The sequence below is a fragment of the Bos indicus genome, chromosome 7, assembly GCF_029378745.1.
Source record: "Bos indicus isolate NIAB-ARS_2022 breed Sahiwal x Tharparkar chromosome 7, NIAB-ARS_B.indTharparkar_mat_pri_1.0, whole genome shotgun sequence".
Classification (NCBI taxonomy): Eukaryota; Metazoa; Chordata; class Mammalia; order Artiodactyla; family Bovidae; genus Bos; species Bos indicus.
In genome coordinates, this window is record NC_091766.1 from 53163865 (window position 1) to 53186334 (window position 22470).

Here is a 22470-nt window from a genome sequence, read left to right on the forward strand (position 1 = left end):
ACTTGCAGATATTTTTCAATAAACAAACCACATACTGCCTGATCTGTGGCTGGTTGAATCTACGGATATGTGCATGCCGAGCTGTGCCGGTTGTGTCTGACTCTGTGTGACCCTATGGACTACAGTCCACCAGGCTTCTCTGTTCATGGAATTCTCCAGGTAAGGATACTAAAGTGAGTTGCTGTGTCCTCTTCCATGGGATCTTCCTGGCCCAGGAACCGAACCCACATCTCTTGGGTCTGCAGCACTGCCAGGCAGGCTCTTCACCACTAGTGCCACCTAGGAAGCCCCGCAGATGTGGAGGGCCAACTGTAAAGTATACAAGGATTTTCTACTACATGGGAGTTGGAACCCCTAACCTTTGCCTTGTTCAAGGGTCAACTGTGTATACATATGCTAGTGTACACATTCTATACTATAAAATAGAAACCAAAATAAATATTTTAAAGGATGGTTTTAATATAGAAGATTGAATGTTTTCCCTAGTGGATGGCCTTTACAGTGCTTGAGTCTAAATACTGATTTCAGTGTATTTTTTCTGTTTGTTCTTTGAGAAATAATTTAATACAATAAAACCAATTTTAAGTGTACAAGTCAATGAGTTTAGATAAGTACATAAAATCTTGTAACTGCTACCCTGGATTTCCCAGGGGACAGTAGTGGTAAGGAACCCGCCTGACAGTGCAGGAGACATAAGAGATGTGGGTTCGATCCTTGGGCTGGGAAGATGCCCTAGAGCAGGGCATGGCAACCCACTGCAGTATTCTTGCCTGGAGAATCCCATCGACAGAGGAGCCTGGTGGGCTACAGTCCATAGGGTCACAAAGGGTCAGACATGACTGAAGCGACTTAGCACACACCTGTGCACTCAGAACCACTACCCCAATCATGATGTAAAGCATTTCTGTCACCCCAGAGAGATCTCTCATTCCTGTTTGCAGTTAATCCCTGACCTCTCCTCCGGCCCCTGGCAACTACTGACTTGCTTTTTATCACTGTAATTTTGCCTTTTCTAGACCGTCACGTAAATGAAATCACGTAGTATATGGTTTCTGTGTGTCTGGCTTCTTTCACTTACCATGATACTTTGATTCATTTATGCTTTGGTGGTTCATTCATTTTAATGGCTAAGTAGTTACCACTGACGGACACTTAAGTGGTCTCTAGTGTTTGGCTGTTACACTTAAAGTTGCTTTGAGAGTTGACATATAAGTCTTTTTTGCAGATATATGTTTGATTTCTCTTGGGTAAATACATAGGAGATGGATTTTGGGGTCATATACCAAGTATATGTTTAGTTTATAAGAAACTACCAAACTGTGTTGTAAAGTGGCCATGCCATTTTGTCCCCATCAGCAATGTGTGGGACATCCAATTGCTCCTACATCCTTGTCAACATTTGATACTGCCAGTCTTTTCAATTTTAGTTATTCAAATGAGTTTGTAGTGGTAGCTACTGTGTTGACTGGCCATCAGTATCTGTTCTTTGGTGAAATATGTCTTCTGCCATTTTATTTTTATCAGGGTTATTTCTCCTTTCTGTGTTGTAAGAGTTCATCATATACTCTCTGTACATGTCTTTTATCAGATGTGTGCTTTGCAGATATTTTTTTACCACTATGTAGCTTTTTGCTAACAGTGTAATTTGAAGAGTAAAAATGTTTAATTTTGATGAAATACAAATTATAATCTTTTTCTTTTATAGTTCATACCATATTTAAAAATTTTTTGCCTCACACAGTTCACTTAGATTTTACCCTATGCTTTTATTCTAGAGGTTTAATAATTTTAAATGCTTTTACATTGAAGGCTTTGATTGGTTTTGAATTAAACTTTTTTTGTGGTGTGAAGCAAAGTTTTTTCAATGTTTGCTTGTTTATTTATTTGTTACTCCTGTAAGAGTATCTACTGGCTTCAGTACTGTTTGGTGAAGGGTTGGTTTTTCCTCATTGCATTGGTTTGACAACTTACTTGAAAATCAGTTGACCATAAATACATGTATGTATGTCTGGATTCCATTCTGTTTCATTTATTTGTGTGGCTGTCTTTATGCCCATAACACACTGTCATAATTTCTGGAGCTTTACATGAAGGTCGCTCAGTTGTGTCTGACCCTTTGTGACCCCATGGACTAGCCTACTGGGCTCCTCTGTCCATGGAATTCTCCAGGTGAGAATACTGGAGTGGATAGCTGTTACCTTCTCCAGAGGATCTTCCCAACCCAGGGATCGAACCTAGGTCTCCCACATTGCAGGTGGATTCTTTACCCTCTTGAGACACCAGGGATGAAATCAGATAGTGTAATCCTTCAACTTTTTCATTGTCAGAATTGTTTAGATGGCTCTACTTTTTAACATGTTTTAAAATCTATCATATTGCTATTTGTTTTTTATTGGTGCCATCTGATTTTTGTTTTGATTTTTCTTTTCTGTTTTTTTTTTTTTTTTAGTAAGTTCTTAATTTTTTAGAAATTTACTTTAGCAATTTACATGCCATAAATTTACCCATTTTAGACATACAGCTGAGTGATTTTTAGTAAGTTTACAGAGTTGTGCAACCATCATCACAGTCTATTTCTAGAATATTTCTGACACCTTAAAAAGATCCTTTGTGCCAATTTGCAGTTGATATGATTCCATTTTATCTCCTTTATTGGGTTAGTTGACTATACCTATTTTTATTTTTAGAGGTTCCCATAGAGTTTACAGAATACATCTTTAACCATAGTCTTTGAAGGAATATCCTACCACTTCAGGTTCAGTATAAGGATCTTAAATGGTTCATTTCCACTTTTTCCCTCTTCTTCCCACTGTGCTATTGTTATCATTCGTTTTGTTTCTACATGTCCTGTGAACCCATCAAAGCATCGTTGCTAAACATATTTCCTTTAAACAGTTGTTTCTCCTGTAAGGAGTCTTTTTAAAGTAAGAAAGAAGTATTTTACATTTTCCTACATGTTTCTCACTTCTGGTGCCCGCCATTCCTTTGTGTAAACCCGATTTTGCATTCCCTGTCATTAATCCTCTGTCTGAAAAACTTGCTTTAATTTTTCTCATCGTGGTGGTCTGTTCATGATGAATTTTTTCTTTGCTTTAAAATGTCTTTCTTTGACCTTTGTTTTTGAGAAATAGTTTTGCTGAGTGTAGCATTCTAGGTTAACACTTGGTTTTCCTTAGTCTTTAAAAGATATTACTGTTTTCTGGGCTGCATTGTTTCTGAAGCGTGCTGTCAATCTTTAGACTCCTTTGTCTTTTCTAGCCATTCAAAATTTTTCTCTTCATCACTAGTTATAAGCAGTGTGATTATGCTATACCTCGGTGTGGTCATCTTTATGTTTCTTATATTTGAGATGTGTTGAGCTTACTGCATTTTATAGGTTTCAGTAAGTTTGGAAAATTTTGAGCCATTATTTTTTCCAAATACATTTTTATCCCTCTACTTGTGTCCTCTATTTTCTTGGATTCCATTAACAATGTATAATAGTCGACTTCATGTACTCAGCGGCTCAGTGATGACTCTCTTTGTTTTCTTTTTCTGCAATGAGTTTTTTCCCTCGTCAGTATTTCATCTTGGATGACTTTTGTTGCTATCTCTTTAAATTCATTAATCTTTTTTTTCTCCCCTGCTATGTGTAATCTGGTGTTAACCATCCATTGTATCTTACATATTACATTGTATTTTTCATCTATAGAAATTTAACTTGAAACCTTTTTGCTATCTTTATATCTTTCATGTCTCTCCTTGCTTCTGTTTTCCTTTAACTTTCTTGAGCTTGTAAAGTTACAATATTGTTTTAATGTTTTCGTGTGCTATTTTTATCATATGTCTGTTTTTTGTGTGTGTGTTCTCGTTATGGGCTTTATTTTAACTTTTTTGTATAACTAGTCCTCTTTTTATTGGATTCCAGATATTGTGAATAATCTTCAGTGCTGAAACTTTTTGCACTCGTATAAATGTTGTTGGTCTTTGTTGTTCTGGGGTACTGTTAAGGTCCTTGGGATTAATTTGATATTTCTGAGCTGTGTTTTTCAGTTTTGCTAGGGTGACTCCAGAACAACTGTTAGTGTCAGCCAGGGGTTGGCAAACTGTGGCTCACAAACCAGTTGCCTCTTTTGGGAAATAAAATTCTTTGGGAACACGGCCACACCCATTTGTTGACATATTATCTGTGGCATGTTTTATGTTGACATATTTTATGCTCCAGCAGCAGAACTGGGTGGTTGTGGGAGAGCCTGTATGGCCCATAGCCTAAAATATTTAGTGTCTGATCCTTTAAGAAGTTTACCAACATCTTGTTGAAGCTCACTGGGGCTCAGTATTGAAGCAGTACCTCCTGAGGACATACCTGATGCTCTTGGTATTAGGAGTTCTTTCCATTCTTGATATTTGTAACATGAACTTCTCCTGGCCCCAGTTTGGGCCTCTGGGGGTTGTCCCACATGCTTCATTAGCCCTTCCTGCATTGCAGCCTGGAAATGCTCTCCAGACAGTGAGCGGGACACCTTTAGGATTAACTCTCTTTGTTTCCCTTTTCTCAGGGCATCATTATTTTTTGTGCTTTTTGTTGTTTAGTGCCTGAAAACTGTCTGATAGATTTTGTGTGTTTTTCTGGTGATTGAAAGTAGAGTAAGTCAATCTCTATTGCCCCATCATGGCTGAAAGTCAACATCCCTCAACTTTCTCTTTTTAACCTTTTTTGCCTGATTGGAACAGTAATGTGTTTCTAACCTACTGATTTCTCTACAGTATTGGACCAGATTTACCACTGCTGACTTTTATAATTATTCTACTTTCACAAAAGCATCTCCCCATCTGTAATCTGTTTTTCTTCCTCTTTGCCTCTTCTGTCTGCATTAAATGTTAGGATAGCTGATAGTGCTAACACTGGTCTGCCCTCTTTCCTTTGTTCTCCAATAGCTTCAAATGCCATCTGTATGGGGATGCAATGAATGCTTAGGAATGTAAAATACTACACAGCTTGGAGATGTTCAGTCCTGGAATAGAATGTTGGTTCTTGTGATGTAGACAATGTCAGATTCTCTGGGAGTTATTAAGAAGAATGTCTATTTTTGTGTGTGTAACCTTAATATATACTTGGTAATGCACTAAGGATTTTGTTCATATCATCTCCAGTCTTTCAGTTCAGTCAGTTCAGTCGCTCAGTCGTTTCCGACTTTTTTGCGACCCTGCGGACTGCAGCATGCCAGGCTTCCCTGTATATCACCAAATCCCGGAGCTTACTCAAACTCATGTCCATCAAGTCAGTGATACCATCCAACCACCTCATCCTCCGTCTCCCCTTCTCCTTGTGCCTTCAGTCTTTTCCAGCATCAGGGTCTTTTCCAGTGAGTCAGTTTTTCGCATCAGGTGGCCAAGTATTAGAGTTCCAGCTTCAACATCAGTCCTTCCAGTGAATATTCAGGACTGATCTCCTTTAGGATGGACTGGATGGATCTCCTTGCAGTCCAAGGGGCTCTCAAGAGTCTTCTCCAACACCACAGTTCAAAAGCATCAATTCTTCGCCACTCAGCTTTCTTTATGGTCCAACTCTCACATCCATACATGACTACTGGAAAAACCATAGCCTTGACTAGATGGACCTTTGTTGGCAAAGTAATGTCTCTGGTTTTTATATGCTGTCTAGGTTGGTCATAGCTTGTCTTCCAAGGAGCAAGTGTCTTAATTTCATGGCTGCAGTCACCATCTGCAGTGATTTTGGAGCCCCCTCAAAATAAAGTTTGTCACTGTTTCCATTGTTTCCCCATCTATTCCCCATCTATTTGAAGTGAGGGACCAGATGCCATGATCTTAGTTTTCTGAATGTTGAATTTTAAGCCAGATTTTTCACTCTCTTTCACTTTCATCAAGAAACTCTTTAGTTCTTCGCTTTCTGCCATAAGGGTGGTGTCATCTGCGTATCTGAGGTTATTGATATTTCTCCTGGCAGTCTTGATTTCAGCTTGTGCTTCATCCAGCCTGGACTTTTGCATGATATACTCTGCATATAAGTAGTCCTTCACTGGAGACTGCGTATCTCCAGTGCTTCACAGTAGTTTTATGAGGTAGATACTTTTTTTTATACCCATTTATAAATGTGGAAACCAAGATTCCAAGAAGTTAAATCACTTTTCCTGGGTACACAAGCCAGAATGTGAACCCACATCTGTCTGACCAGACTAGACTGATGTCCTGCTTGGGTTTCACTGAGATCTCCCTCGTGATAGCACTGAGATTCCTCACTAGGAAACCCCTCAATCCTGGGCACACCTGAAATGTTTGGCTACCCTAGTAAATTGCTCTGCCCTCCCTGACTCTCTTCTTTATACCCACTTAAAACTTTGAGTAGTTTAAAACTCTGTAAATGCATGTGAACCATTTTATGTAGCACCTGACATAGAGTAAGGGCTTAAAAGTGGGAGCTGTTATTACTGTTTGCATTTGATCCTTTCTGACTCTCTTGCAGCAAGCATTTGTTATTCTAATTGGCTGCCCACCATCTGAGCATTATTCTTCTGTGCAGGGAATCTCCCACCTTATGAGGCAGGACCCATTTCCTCCTCCAGAGACTAACCACCATCCCCTGACCCCAGCCTGCTAGCTAAACTACAGGCAGGTGATCTAGGACCCACTTGTGAGATGTATGTGCCCCGACTCTGATCAGAAACAGAGTCTGTACAGAAACCAGCCTTTTGAAGTTGGCAGTGGCAGCCACCCTCAAAATTCAACAGTGCCCTGAAAGCAGAGCCCTGAGTCAGAGCTCTGAACTATAATCTCTTTCCAGTGGTTTCAGCAAGGGGTTTCTCACTAGAGTAGGTCAGGAATGAATTTAATGCCTGCTCCTGGCTGCAGAGGCGCCAGTCTGTTCCCTCGATCGTCTGGTAATTCTGTGAATAGCCAGGTATCCTTTAGTAATTCCCTTATCTACTTGAATTAGGCAGAGTTGCTTTCTTGTCTCTGCAGCTGAGAGTGCTGATTGATAACACGCACTGTCCGGATGCTGTGGGCACTTCAAACTTAATGGGGTCCAAAACAGAACTCATTCCCTTCCATCAGAGACATACAGCATTTCACTCTGAATCTCAAGCACAGCTCCTCAGTACGTGCTGGATTTATGAAATTAGAAACCACTGTCTTCTTCCTAAGCCCCAGGCCCCTCAGTATTTACCAGGGAAAGTCCACCTCCCCTGACTTTTTCTGTCTTCACTGTCTCTGTCTTCACCCAGATCTTGTCGGCCACCTCTTGCCTTGATCATGGCACAGCCTCAGGTCTGGTCTTTCTGCCGTTCTTAGGGCAGGAAGAAGAGAACGTTCAGCATGGCTTGCGAGGGCAGAAAATGAGGACAAAATACAAGAGTGTGTGAGGATGAAGGTGGATTCAAGCCTGAGAAATTCATGCCTGGAGTGGAAGAGAAAACAAACAACAAACATACTTTTAAGGGTTTGAAAGGAGAGAAAATTCTTATTATTCACAGATATGGTAGTTTCAGTTTCACCTACTCACTAAAATTTGCAACCCCAAATCAATGCTGGTCATGCTTTTGTGGTTATTTGGGACATGCTCAGAGTGGAGAACAGAGGGTCCCCTGATGTGAATGTTCCCAGTGGAGGTGGAACAAGATGACGCTTTGCCTTCTTTTCAGCTCTTGTGCGGTAAACGTGTCCTTTTCACATTCTGTTTTGTGCCACATTTTTCACATCTTTGGTGTTTTTTTCTTTGTGATTATGCTGTGTAAAATAGACCCCCAGGACACTCTGGAAGTGCCAGCTAGTGTTGCTAAGTGCAAGAAGACTGCAGTATGCCTTTTGGAGAAGATAGGTGTGTCAGATAAACTTCCTTCAGGCATGAGTTGCAGTGCTGTTGGCCATGAGTTCACTGTTAATCAATTGTACATATTAAATAAGGTTTTAAAGAGAAGCACACATAAAACAAAGAACATATTGATCAGTTGATGAAATATGAAGAGGCTCACAGGAACCTAACCATCTCTTTCCCTTAGGAACCATGGCTTGCTTTCCTAATTCAGCGTTCATGATCACTGTCTGGAACCGAACTCCTATGAATAAAAAGAACCAACTGCATTCTGGTGCTCACATTCAGCCTCTTGATTCTCAACAGTGCTTGATATGGAAAATGGGAAGTGGTTCATTACATCCCCAGGTTTACTCTGTGGGAAGTGATTATATCAGCCAGGACTCAACCAGAGAAGCATAACCCAGTAGGAGATGTCTGTTCTAATAGATATATTACAAGGCTTATGTAATTGTGCAGGTTGGCTGTGTGAGCCCCAAACTTGTAGGGAAAGCCATCAAGAAGGCAAGATGAGAAGCCAGCTGGACCCCCATGGGCAGGGTGGAAGCTGTGGCCCACAGGCAGCTGTAAAAGGAAAATCCAGCAAAGCAACTGTAGATCTAGCTGCTGTTGAAGTCTTTTTCTCCACAAAAAGCTCAGTCCCTTTTAAGGGATCACCTGATTAGGCTGGACCCTTTGAGGATAATCATCCCTCCTTGATGTCAACGGAATGGAGCCTTTGATCACATCTGTAAAATGCCTTCACAAAAATTACTTACCTTAGTGACTAAATTGTTGCGGGGGTGGGGGGGTGGGGTGTGCGCACCACACACTGGCCTCTGCCCTTTTCTATCCTTGTCATCGAGTCTAACCAAGTTAACACCTCTAAAGACCATCACAGCGATGTATCAAATGTAGATTTTAATGCAGCTGATTTTTCAGAGTTGGGATGATGGGTTCTGTACGAGTGAAGTTACGTGACTTCACTTGGCTACCTTCAGACCAATCTGAGTTTTACTCACCCCCTGCCCCTCTCCCAAGACCAGGCACCATTCTAAGTGTTTTCCATAGAGAAAGGTACTTACTTGGGCAACATTCTTGTTTTACACGTGGGGACACTTGAGCACAGAAGTTAGTCAGTCAGCTAACTTCAGTTAGTTGATGGAGCCGGGATCTGACTCCAGGCAGCACAGAGCTAGAGCCTGTGCTCTGCACCTTCAGGCTGGCCTGAGCCCACTGTGGTATCGCGACAAGCCGTTTCTGTTCTAGACTCCAACATGTTTGGGAGGGCAGGGTCTCTGTAGGAGCACATGGGAACCTGTGGGCCTTGGTGGTCTGATGGCACAGGGTGAGTGCTTGCTTGTCAGGGACATTAGTGTCCCATGAAAGGGCTGGGCTGTTAAACTCTACTTCCAGAACTCTGGTCTCTCTGACTTTTCTCCTGGAGCATGCGCCACCTTGAACCATCTCAGCTTCTGTTTTGCAGAATCTCCATTTGCTCCACACCCTGGCCTTATTCCACAGACATCATCCCAGATATTTCCTGAGGCTTCGACTCAGTCTCCTGGCTAGGGTTAGAATCTCCACAGAACTTTCCTGTGAGACTCTGGCTGCTGATGCACCCAAGCAGCCAGTGCGGGGCCCTTTATTTATGTGCCAGAAACAGCTTGCTGGGTTCTAGGGATGCAGCCATCAATAAAACAGACAAGCCCTGAGAACTGTCAAAGCCATTACACCCCCAGGCCCCAGAGAAAAGCCCTGGGGAGTAGGACTGCCTATCCAACAGGAAACATGGACCCACTAGGCCTTGCATCCTGCCTTTCTTCCTCATTCAGCAGATATTTGCAACCTCTTGTGATTCTCTTTTATAAGATGAACAATTAAAACAATTTTACATTGTTAAGAGTCCCTCTTCATCCTCCATGTCCCTTCCCCCAGCCACCACCCCAAGGACGATGACACTATCCATTTAATGCCTATCTTGCCAGATCTTTCCTGTGTTTATAAATAAATATGAATATATTGTATTTTAAAGTGTTTATAATTGCGCACAGTAGTCATTCCATAAATGCTTATTGGTGAATGAATGGGTCAGTTTTCACATGTGTTTCTCCCAGTTACCTTGCTGCAGTCCCTGACTTTTTTACCCTCTCTGGTCAGATGAGGAAGGTAAGGGCCTGGATTCCTGGTTTTTCTTGTGAACCACAGTGACTGGATAGGTACAGGAGAACTTGCTGTTTTTGTTAATTAGCTCAGGCTGCCATAATTAAATATCACAGGCTGGGTGACTTAAACAACAAAAACATTTATTTCTCACATCTCTGAATGCTAGGAAGTCCAAGATCAAGGTGCCAGCATGGTTGGTTTCCAGTGAGAACTCTTCCTGGCTTATAGATGGCTGCCTTCTGGTTATGTCCTCACATGGCTGGGGGAGACAGAGATTGAGAGCTCTCTTCCTCTTCTTAGAAGGCTGCAGTCCTGTTGGATTAGGGCCCCACCCTATGGTTTCATTTAACCTTCATTACCTCCTAAGGATCTTATCTTCAGATACAGTCACATCCAGCTTTAGGGTTTTAGCATAAGGATTTGGAGGTGCCGCACGTCAGTCCAGGCTCTGTGATGTCTGCACCTGCGTCAGGGCCACCACATCCAGAGCTGGGCTGCCCCTGGGAAGTGCCCTGGTTCATGCTCTGCCTGCAGTGGGCATGTTCTTGGATGTTTGTGGAAGCATGCGTTTCTTAGGATAGAACAACTTGCCTGGGACCTTGGGAAAGCCGAGGGCCTCCCAGTGGCCTCCTTCCCTAGCATTCCATGTGAATTAGTGGAAATTTCAACCACCACTTTGTGAATGATTCCAGATGTGCAGGCTTGGGGAGAGGGAGGCAGCTGGAAAGCCAAGCTTGAATTAGAGGTTCAATTAAGCTTGGGTTGGTAGACAACTACTATCTCCTTAGGATCCAAGAAGGGGAAGCAGGAGCATCATGAGATGCCTTGGGCCTTTTGTGAAAATAGGGGCTTGCCCCACGCCTTGATGAAGCAAGTGTCATGCAAAAGCCAAGTAATTAACCTCGTCCCTTGGCTCAGATCTCGGTTGGTTGTAAAGGCTCAGAAGGACAAAGACAGAGGCAAGAGAAGGAAATAGAGAGTCCACACAGAGTTGCAAAGAAGAGAGATGAGTTCACTAGGAGACTGAGGGCTAATTAGTTTTTGGAAGGCGATTTCAAAGGAGAAACTGTCAAGTCCTCACAGAGATCCTGTCATGGGGACTGTGAGTCACTGGGGATGGCTCTGAGACACATTTCTGTAGTGGTTTAGATGCTAGGATGAAAGAGGGTGCATGCAGGGTTTTAGGGGGATGGAGTGCATAATATTTGTGGAAGAATATTGGGGGGAAATGAGCTGCTGGCTTGATGTGGCAAGAATTCTTGTAAGGCGAGCCAAACACAAAGACTGTATATTATTCAGAAATGTCTGCTTGATGTGGCTGAAATATGTGGTAAATGAGACTGAAAGTTAGATCAGCAAAAACCAAAGAGTTGATCAAGTAATAGGACTATGAAGCTGGTAACCTGCTATCTGGGTGGGTCAACTTATATCAGTCTTGAACTTGGACTTGGGGATGGTTGTTCAGCATGGGGCATCCCTTCTGGGTACCTGAAGTGGGGAAAACCATCATTCATCACCAGGTAGTACAGAAAGATCTTACCAGGATGGTTAAGATCAAACTCTAGCACTTCCTGTGGGCAAGTCATCATTTCTGTAAGCCTCGTTTCCTCACTGGTACAGATGGGTAAAAATGGTACCTACCTATTAGGACTGTCGAGAGGACTAAACTAGGTAATACCTGGTAAATGCTTAACAAGTGTTAGCTATAATATCACAGTTAAGCAATACAATTTCACTTTGTGTCCTTGTGATAAAGAAGGACATTTTTACTTCACTTTCTTAACTCACAGAGAATAGGCACGTGGAGAAGGGAATAAACAGAGCACAGGTGCAATCAAATGGATTTTAGCCAAAGTCAAGCCAAAGGGAGCAGAGGAGAGGGCTCAAGCTCTGGTTGAGTGTTTATCAGTAAGAAGAGGGAATTGGGTAACACAGGAATGGGAGGATTGAAAGGGAGACAGAGAAGAAAAAGGAGGGAATTTTATCCCTGTTACCCGGGCTGTCGGCAGCCTGGGTACAGCAGCCACTCTGTATAGTGTGCCCTGTTAGATAGGGGGTTACCTGGGGATAGATGGGCTGGTCCTGTCACGGGTCCTCACAGCCCACCTTGTCAGGATCGGCAGACTGAGTGTAGCGACGACAGAAGAATGAAGTCCTGCACGTGGGCAGGAGCGCTCGTCTAGCAGAGGCCTGCTTCTACCTGAGTGAAGGCCCATGCCTCAGGGACTCCGTGTATCCAGGACAGCATTAGAGTGCCCGCTTCTGTACTAAATTTCTCCAGGTGCTCTGGAAGCATGCAGCCTGAGTTCCGTTTTTCAGTCCAAGTTTGGAAGAAAGTACTTGGAGAGAACATTCAGGAGTCTTTGATGAAATTTTGGGCCCAAGGAGATGAACCCCAAATGGGGGCCCAGTGGGACTGAAAAAGGAAGGCCGGATGTGGGAGCCAGGGTTGGCAGAGATCGGCAGGACTCAGTGAGAATATGGGAGAAAGGGGAAGAAGTCCAGGGGTCTGCCTTGGGTGTCCAGAACATCCTGTTAGCAGTGCTGGGGACACTGGAGAAACTTGGACCACTGGTCTTCATATTTTAGGGTGTTTGAGTCACTTGTAGGGCTTAATACTATAGATTTCTAGCCCCATTCCAGACCTGCTGAGTCTGGATTTTTGCAGTGGGCCTGGAATCTGCGTTTTTAGCAAGTACCCCAGAGGATTCTGATGTAGGTGGTCTGCACCTCATGCGTGCATGCTCAGTTGTGTCTGACTCTCTGGGACCCCATGGACTATAGCCCACCAGGCTCCTCTGTCCATGGGATTTCCCAGACAGTAATACTAGAGTGAGTTGCTGTTTCTTCCTCCAGGGGATCCCTGATGCAGGGATTGAACCCACATCTCCTGCATTGGCAGGTGGATTCCTTAGCACTGAGCCACCTGGGAAGCCCAGTTTGCATATCACGCCTTGAGAAATGCTGAATTAGAGAAGATAAACGTCTTAGCCTGGCCCTGTTGAAAGCAGAGTCTTGAGTTAGGGGCTGAGGCACTTAGGCTGTATCAGACTCCCAAGAGTGGGAGGAGAAGAGGAGGAGATGCAGTAGGACACGTGGAATTCTCATGTTGGCCACGATTTCAGAGTAAGCCACGGAGAAGCAAGCAGGTGGCTCAGCATGGAGGCTGCTGCAGGCAGTTTTTGGGAGGAATGGCACCTCACCGTAGTTGCAGGGCAGTGGATATTGGGGAGACTGGCTCTCTCCCCACCCTTCCTGACCTCTGTTTCTCGTTGGTGAGTCACCCCACTAGGAGCTCAACCCCGTACCTTTCAGGATGTGTCTTCTGTCCCCTTGGTGGCCTCACGAAGCCAGATCCCATACCCTTGGGATCCAGGGTAGGGGGCGGGGGTGCTGGCCTAGAGAGAAAGGGAAAAAGCAGCAATGAGAAGAGGCCCAGCTTTGTCCCCTGATAGAGGAAGGAAGGAAGGTTGGAAAAGGTGGATTGTCAGTTCCTACAATGAATTCAAGTTTTGAAGCTGGACAGTAAGAAAAAAGATTTCTAGGGAAATGATCTTTGTATCCATAGCAAATGTCTTTAAATTTTTCTTTAATTTGTATTTCTTGCCCCAGAAAAGCTTTCAGTAAAAGAGGACAGTGATAATCAAATAACATGTGTGAGCAGTGGCTGGTTTTGGCAAAAGGGAGGCGAGAGAAATTCAAGGTATCACCTGTTTATTTTATATCCTGAATTGACTTCCTCCCTTGTTAGCCCAAAGTTCTAGTAAAAGGTTCTACTTGGATTAAAGAACAAATGAATTTGTGAATCTCATTTGAAATTCCACAGCCTTTTTTTTTTTCATCTGAAGATCTGTAGTTCCTAAGATGCTCTGAAAGGAATATAAAAATAATAATTATAATTCTTACGGGCTGCCAATGGCATACCAGGTTCCAGAGAGTAGTAACCTCACTTAATGTTTACATGAAGCTTTCCATCTGTGTGTTACCAGAACTCGGCTAACATTACACACTGGCAGATGCATTAATCTCTTATAGAAACAGGGGGAAGTTAGTCTCAGGAAGTTTAAGTGACTGATAATGTTGTATAAGGAGCTGACAATGAATAGATGCTTAGATTTATCTTCTGCTATTATCATTTATCATCCTGAATAAAAATATTTCAGATGGCTTTGAGATAAGATCCTAGGAAGAAATACCTCTTGACCAGATGTTGGTAACTCAGTTGTGAGAAGTTGATTTTAGTTTGTACGTGTGTGTTTTCTGGGGACAGAGGGTAGAAATTTGCAACTGTTTTGTAAATTTATTTATCTTATTGAAGTGTAGTTGATTTATAGCATTGTGTTCATTTCTGCTGTACAGCAAGGCGATTCAATTGCACACACACACACACACACACACACACTTGCTTTTTCTTTTCCATTATGGTTTCCTCGGGATGTTACCTATAATTCTCTGTGCTGTACAGTAGGACCTTGTTGTTTATCCATTTTCTCTGTATAAGGTCGTTTGCATCTGCTGATCCCAGACTCTCAGCCCATCTCACACTCCCCCTCTCCCTCTTGCCAGCACAAGTCTGATCCCTATAAGTCTGTTTTGTGGAGAGGTTCACGTGTGTCATATTTTAGTTTCCATAGACAAGTGATATCATATGGTATTTGTCTTTTTCTCTCTGACTTCACTTAGTATGATAATTTCTGGGTCTGTCCATGTTGCTGCAAATGGCATGATTATATTCTCTTTTTTAATGACTGGATAATATTCCATCGTATATATGTACAATTTTTTATCCATTCATCTGTCAGTGGCCATTTAGGTTATTTCTGTGCCTTGGCTATTGTGAAGAGCACTTGCAACTCTAAGGCAATCACTATGCTTGTGAGTAGAGGTAAAGGATGGGTGAGGATGTTAGATAACTCATGATTTGAGGTAGAATTAAAGTATAGACAAGTTGTGTAAAGGGTGGATTATTAAGTGCCTAAAGGTAATGTCATTATTTTCAATTAAGAAGTAGAGGTTTTGAGCAACTAGAAGGGCAAAATGGGGAATAGAAAGAAATGCCAGGCTGATGTCATGTAAAGAAAGAGAAAAGGATGGAGAAAGAGATGATTGTAGGAACTAAAAGTAATCCACTAAAGCGTTTGTTGCCAGAGATATTGGCCATACAGAAAGAAGACTCATGAGCTGCATGTTTTAAGGAGTGGTTATTGGGAACTGGGCCTGTAACGCTCATTCAGAGTTTTACTGAACAACGGTACATACACAGCACTGAGATAGCAATGAGAAGAGTTTGTCTCTTGCTTCCTGAGTCTTGTATTTCCTCTCTGTACCATCAGGTACTACATACCTGTTTAGAGAAAGACAGAAAAGATGGCTTAAAAAGATGCCTTGTCCACAAGGTCTCTCCTAAAATCAGGGCACCAAGATCCATGCAGTTCCACTGAGGCTGTAGCAAGTATATTTTTTGCGGGCTGGATTCCTGTAGGATTGGATGGTAGTGGTGGTGGTTCTTTTAACGTCTTGCCTCCCAATCTTATTTCTACCAGATAGGTCACTTATTTTTTTTGCAAGTTGATAGGAAGCCTAACCGAAGCCAGCTTAACCATGAAAGTAATTTATTGGCTCCCAGTACCAAAAGGTTGTGAGTAGATTCATTTAGGAATGGCTGTATCCAGAACCTCAGGTGCTATCATAGTGTTCTGAGTTCTGTCTTTCTTTCTCTTAGTTCTGCTTTGTATGGTTTGTTTCCATTTTCAGAGCTGCTCTTCCCTGTGGCCACAAGGTGACTGCCACAGCTTCACACTCATCACATATCCACCTCCAGTTTGGCTATGGAGTATGTCTACCCAAGCAGGAGCTCCCATGCACATCCTGCAAGTCATACCGATTGTACTAGTTTGGGTCAGATGCCCATCCTTGAGTCAGATGCTGTGATCGGAGGGATTATATTGTGCTGATTGATCAGGACTGGGCCATGTGTTCCTTATGTCATATGGGAAGCTTGGGACAGCATAACCAGGAGATGACAGAATGGATTCTGGTGAGCAAAAATTAATACTTCTCTACCCTGGGCTCAGTAAAACCTAGGGAGAGACCTGAGGTTCTGATCCCAAAAAACAGGAAGAGGTCAGAGGGGCAAGAAGGACTTCCAGTCCAGAAGCAGCTCTGGGATGGAATGAGGGGTCAAGGGTGGCAGCTCACCACCCACTCGGCATGACGTTTATTCCATGGGCTGACCAGGGATTTTGTGTAACCCTGGTACATAGTTTCAGGAGATTACGGGACAGTGTGTGTGTTGGGGGTGGGGATCCTCCACTTCCTGTTTAGGATTACACTCTTCACCCTCCCACACAGGCCATATGTTCATTCTAAGCCTTAGCATCCAGCCAGAAAAGCCCTTTGTGTTTTCTTGGCAAAACTAGGGCCCAGTAATTAAAGTCCATATGCAAAACTGCCCCCCCTCAGCCCACACTGAGGGCTTTTAATTAGTATGTAATTGGTCAGAGAGGTACTATCAAATCGCTCCCAGTCTGGCCGGCTGAAAATGCGGTATTTGAAAAGTCCCAGACCAGAGAAGGATAATAAATGCTTTAAGTCCCATCTGTTGGAATGATTTGTTTAAGGTAGAAATTTCTGTTCTGTTACTATTTTTAACAATTCTGCTTACAATGTTTCTCCAAACCCTATAATGACTACCAGAGTATTCATAGGAGGTAAGTCGGTAAGTATGTGAACTAGGAGAAGGCTTATTAGCAGACCTGTGTTTCTCCCTTCAAAGAGATTCATAGAATTCAGTGGGAATGGGGAGGCAAAGAGGTGAGCTGGGCATTCGGTTTGGGTAGCTGGGCAGGAACTTCATGGTCATGTCCACTCACACAGAAACCATCAGGGAGCTCAGCCCATTACCTGTGTGGTCTTTGAAGAGCACTGTGTACCCCAGAGCACCACGTGAGTGAGTCTGTCTCCATGGGAGGAAGGACTTGGAATTCACCTTGGTGGACAGGGGTCGTCAACTGTGGAGAAGCCAAGGGAACAAGGAGGAGGGAGGCAGGGATCTCCTCGCCCTGTGGAAGCCATGCAGAGTAGAGTGAAGCAATTATGCAGTAATAATGATGATAAAGAAATAGAGGAAAACCACAGAATGGGAAAGACTAAAGATCTCTTCAAGAAAATTAGAGATACCAAGGGAACATTTCATGCAAAGATGGGCTCGATAAAGGATAGAAATGGTATGGACCTAACAGAAGCAGAAGATATTAAGAAGAGGTGGCAGGAATACACAGAAGAACTATACAAAAAAGATCTTCACAACCCAGATAATTGGTGTGATCACTGACCTAGAGCCAGACATCCTGGAATGTGAAGTCAAGTGGGCCTTAGAAAGCATCACTATGAACAAAGCTAGTGGAGGTGATGGAATTCCAGTTGAGCTATTTCAAATCCTGAAAGATGATGCTGTGCAAGTGCTGCACTCAATATGCCAGCAAATTTGGAAAACTCAGCAGTGGCCACAGGACTGGAAAAGGACAGTTTCCATTTCAATGCCAAAGAAAGGCAGTGCCAAAGAATGCTCAAACTACCGCACAATTGCACTCATCTCATACTCTAGTAAAGTAATGCTCAAAATTCTCCAAGCCAGGCTTTAGTAATACGTGAACTGTGAACTTCCAGATGTCCAAGCTGGTTTTAGAAGAGGCAGAGGAACCAGAGATCAAATTGCCAACATCTGCTGGATCATGGAAAAAGCAAGACAGTTCCAAAAAAACATCTATTTCTGCTTTATTGACTATGCCAAAGCCTTTGACTGTGGATCACAATAAACTGTGGAAAATTCTGAAAGAGATGGGAATACCAAACCACCTGACCTGCCTCTTGAGAAATTTGTATACAGATCAGGAAGCAAGAGTTAGAACTGGACATGGAACAACAGACTGGTTCCAAATAGGAAAGGGAGTACGTCAAGGCTATATATTGTCACCCTGCTTATTTAACTTATATGCAGAGTACATCATGAGAAACGCTGGACTGGAAGAAGCACAAGCTGGAATGAAGATTGCCGGGAGAAATATCAATAACCTCAGATATGCAGATGACAGCACCCTTATGGCAGAAAGTGAAGAGGAACTAAAAAGCCTCTTCATGAAAGTGAAAGTGGAGAGTGAAAAAGTTGGCTTAAAGCTCAACGTTCAGAAAACGAAGATCATGGCATCCGGTCCCATCACTTCATGGGAAATAGACGGGGAAATAGTGGAAACAGTGTCAGACTTTATTTTTTGGGGCTCCAAAATCACTGCGGATGGTGACTGCAGCCATGAAATTAAAAGACGCTTACTCCTTGGAAGGAAAGTTATGACCAACCTAGATAGCATATTCAAAAGCAGAGACATTACTTTGCCAACAAAGGTCCATCTAGTCAAGGCTATGGTTTTTCCTGTGGTCGTGTATGGATGTGAGAGTTGGACTGTGAAGAAAGCTGAAGAATTGATGCTTTTGAACTGTGGTGTTGGAGAAGACTCTTGAGAGTCCCTTGGACTGCAAGGAGATCCAACTAGTCCATTCTGAAGGAGATCTGCCCTGGGATTTCTTTGGAAGGACTGATGCTAAAGCTGAAACTCCAGTACTTTGGCCACCTCATGTGAAGAGTTGACTCATTGGAAAAGACTGTGATGCTGGGAGGGATTGGGGGCAAGAGGAGAAGGGGACGACAGAGTGTGAGATTGTTGGATGGCATCACTGACTCGATGGACATGAGTCTGAGTGAACTCCGGGAGTTGGTGATGGACAGGGAGGCCTGGCGTGCTGCGATTCATGGGTTTGCAAAGAGTCGGACACGACTGAGCAACTGAACTGAACTGAATGATGATAGCAAGTATTATTGTAGTAGCAGTAGGGTAGACAGTGTGTACTCCATGCTCACTATGTGCTTGGCCCTGCGCTCAGTATCTTCTTTGGATTGTGATCTTCACACTGTCTATGATGTTGCTCCCATAGCACCCCTGTTTCCTAGATGAGGAATCTTAAGACTCTGATGGCTTACTTGAGGTCACCAGCTAGTAAGTAGCAGAGCTGGGGTTTGAACCCCACTAGTATGACTCCAGATTCTGGGCTGTCAACCACCAGACCTGTTCCCTCCTACCTTGCATTACCAAGGGCCTCGATTTGCTTGAAGAACATGTCCTGGAAGAAGGAAGGTCAGACAAGGTCTGTCTCAGCTCGTGTGTTTTGCCACCAGGCTCTCCAGTGTGGAGGTGAGGAGAAACGTTGATACCCACTGGTACCACACCCATAGGAGCAGGTGAAAACATGTGTGGAAGGGGTAGAGGGAAGAGTCTGGAGCGTTTCAGCCCCTGGAAGGCCCACCTAACCTCAGAAGGGCCTCTCTGTTGCTTCATGTGGCTGGAACCCTAAGGGTCCAGGTGCTGTCCCTGCAAGAGACTTTGTTTCCTGTGTTGTCACTATGCTACTTGGGGGCTAGGAGACAGGTCTGCTCCTGCCCTGTTGGCTCTTTTAGATGGAAGTCAACTGAACTTGTGCACAGTCATTTGGCTTGAGGCCTATGCTCACTGGGAGAAGGCCTGGCTGTCTTTTTCCATCTTCTTGCTCTTTTATCTCTCTGCCCTTTGATTCTTTTTTTTTATTTATTTTTTAAATTTTATTTTAAAACTTTACAATATTGTGTTAGTTTTGCCCTTTCATTCTTTCTTGGTCCTTCCCTCCAGTGCATTCACTCCCTCTCCCTTGGCTAGAGGGAATCTGGGTAGGTGGCCTGGGCTTACTCCACTCTAAGCATGGGGTCCGTCACCCCAATTCCCTGCTTGCTTTCTGCCTCATGTGTCATGGTGGTGGCTGGCTCTTGTCAGAGGCAGTGAATGTTCAGGATGGTCCCTCATGCTCAGCTCGCTCTAGTTGGGAGGGCATAGCCCAGCTCTTCTTACTGGAGTTCTTCTCAGAGCCCAAGGCCAACCCCAGCCAGTAATAAAGTGTTGCTTGGCCTTGCTTTGTTCTCTGTGTGCCCTTTCCCCGCCAGGAGCCTTGTGGGGACAGTGGCTGGTTTGTGGCAGGGCTTGGGTTTTGCTGTGTCCCTGCCAATCCCATCATGAGGTCGTGTTACTCTCACTCCTTCAAACTCCGTGTGCACAAACCCTGTACTTGCCCGTGGGCGCTGGACAGACAGTTGCCAACTAAGATGCGTCAATCTGGGTGAATGGGGTCTGGATTGAAGGAGACAGGAAGAGTTTGTGCTTGCATCATGGTGCCCTGAACAGAATGCAAGAGATGAAAGCATTTGGATAAAGTAGCATTGAACCAGACAACAGGGAAAAGAAAGCGGGGTGGGAAGGGGCAGTTGTAGGAATTGACAAGAAAGCAAAGTCAGAAAGTCTGGCTTCTAGATGGAAGTCCTTTGAAGAGAAAACTAGTGATTGTTTAAAATACCATATTTAACATAAATTAGAGGGAATTAAGGCCAGAATCTAGAGTAGATGTTATTTGTCTCACACTTATATCCTTGCTTTTAGAATGCCTTCTCCTCGAAAACTAACAGTGTTCCAGGTTTGGGTTGAGATGCTGTATGAATAGATCTTGGGTTAGAATAATTATTTACTAGCCACTCTATAAGAGCTATTTAAAGTATCTTTCCTTTCTGTAACAGCTAAAACAAAGGTTGGTTTAAAAAAACAAATCTTAGTAGCATTCTCAATAGAACTAAGGGCCTGATACTGCATGTGGTTTGGTTTATAATCTAGGGATGGTTCCAGCATGCAAAGATCCAAAGTGGGTTTCTTTGTGGCTTGTCTGCACCTGCCGGAGATCTGGTGCACCGATTAAAGTTACAAGGCAGCTATTAGCCACCAACTGACACCAAGATTATAGGTTAAAGTTTGAATTGGTTTAAATGGTGTCATGTGTCCACCACGACAGAGAGTAAGGTGGAGGACATGTGTTTGGCAAATGCTAGGGAGCCACTCCAGTCAGGGGAAGGAAGTCTTCTTTTTAACAACAGTTACACCCAGAAGAAGTGGAGTTTTGGGGTAGGTTTGTTGGAAGAGCTTTGAATCTAGAGTCAGGGAGACCTAAGTTCTGAGTTCTGTCAGTGTGACCCTTGTTAGCCTCGGTCTGTCTTCTTGAAAATGGGAATGACAGTCCGTGATTTCTAAAAAGAATTCAGTGAATTGGAAATCACATCATTCTTGCTGGCATTAATGCAACAAGGTTACACTGAGCTGCATCAGTAGAAAATGAGCAGTGGGACTTCTTGGCGGTTCAGTGGTGAAGACTCTTGCATGTCTAGTACTTCCACTGCAGAGAACGCAGGTTTGGTTCCTGCTCTGGAAACTAAGATCCTGCATGCCATGTAGCATTTTTTAAAGAAGAAAATGAGCAGCAGCAGCATTGGAAGGAGGAGCATGTTGTAGAAGCAGCCAGCCTGCTGGATTGGGCTGTGGTGTGATGGAGAGAAAGGAGTCCTCCGGCCCTGGATTCAAGTCCTGGCTCTAGAACTTACTAGCTGTTTGACATTGGACAACCTCCCTGAGTCACGGTGTCCTCATCTGGACACCAGGGATAACCCTGACAGTGACCTCACTGGGCTGTTGTGCAGAGTATATGGCATGCTCCAGGTCAGTGCTGGGCTCATGGGCTCAGTCACCTTCGCTGTTAGTCACCTTGCTCCATCAAGCAATGCTTCTCCCTCTTGCATTGCCACTGTTGATTCTAAACTGGAATTTCTTTCTCTTCCTACAAGTTCAAGCACCCTCAGATGCTTCCTACAAGCATTCCTCAAGACTTCAGTAATTGCAGGCCCCCTGCCTAATTTTTACCACTTATGCATGCCTCCTCTCTTGTTATTTATTACTGTTTTCTTCAAGTTAACTTTTTAATCCTGAAATGCATTTAAGGGAAGCTTCACATCACGAAGGTAAGTGAAAATCTGTGTAGATCTTAAAATAGAATGTTTATGACTCACCTAAAATCTCTGTATGTGCCGTCAGACATGTACATATCATACTTGGGTAAATACTGGTTTGATCCTTCGCTGTTCAAAGTGTGGTCCCTGGACCAGCAGCATCAGTGTTCCCTGACAGCTTGTTAGAAATGCAGAATCGCAGGCCTGACCCCAGACCTTCTGACTCAGAATTTACATTTTAAGAGGATCCTCAATTACTGATATACTTTGGGGGTCATTTATTCTTTTTTTTAACTGAGGTGAAATTCACATACTTCTAAGGTTTAAGAAACAGTGGTCTAGGGGATCTGAAGCGCCAGTACTTTGGCCACCTGATACAAAGAGCCAACTCACTGGAAGAGACCCTGGGGTGCTGGGAAAGATTGAGGCCAGGAGGAGAAAGGGGGTGGCAGAGGAGGAGATGGTTGGATGGCATCATTGACTCAATGAACATGAATTTGAGCAAACTGGGAGATAGTGAAGGGCAGGGAAGCCTGACGTGCTGCAGTCCGTGGGGTTGCAGTCAGATACAAATTAGCCATTGAACAAGGGGATCTATAAAGTTCCTTCCAGC

General features: G+C 43.6%; 1 protein-coding gene across 12 annotated transcripts in view; it reads left to right on the forward strand.

Moving 5' to 3' along the window:
- The window catches only part of LOC109562158 (uncharacterized), a 446088-nt gene that overhangs the window by 122671 nt on the left and 300947 nt on the right, over window positions 1-22470 (forward strand). The window contains exon 6 of one of the 12 annotated variants that reach the window (XM_070792112.1): window positions 7998-8581. The exons of 10 other annotated variants lie outside the window; for them this stretch is intronic. In XM_070792112.1, the coding sequence (XP_070648213.1) occupies window positions 7998-8019 (22 nt within the window). In that variant the 3' untranslated portion in view covers window positions 8020-8581. One more of the 12 variants, XM_070792118.1, reaches the window with a different exon arrangement.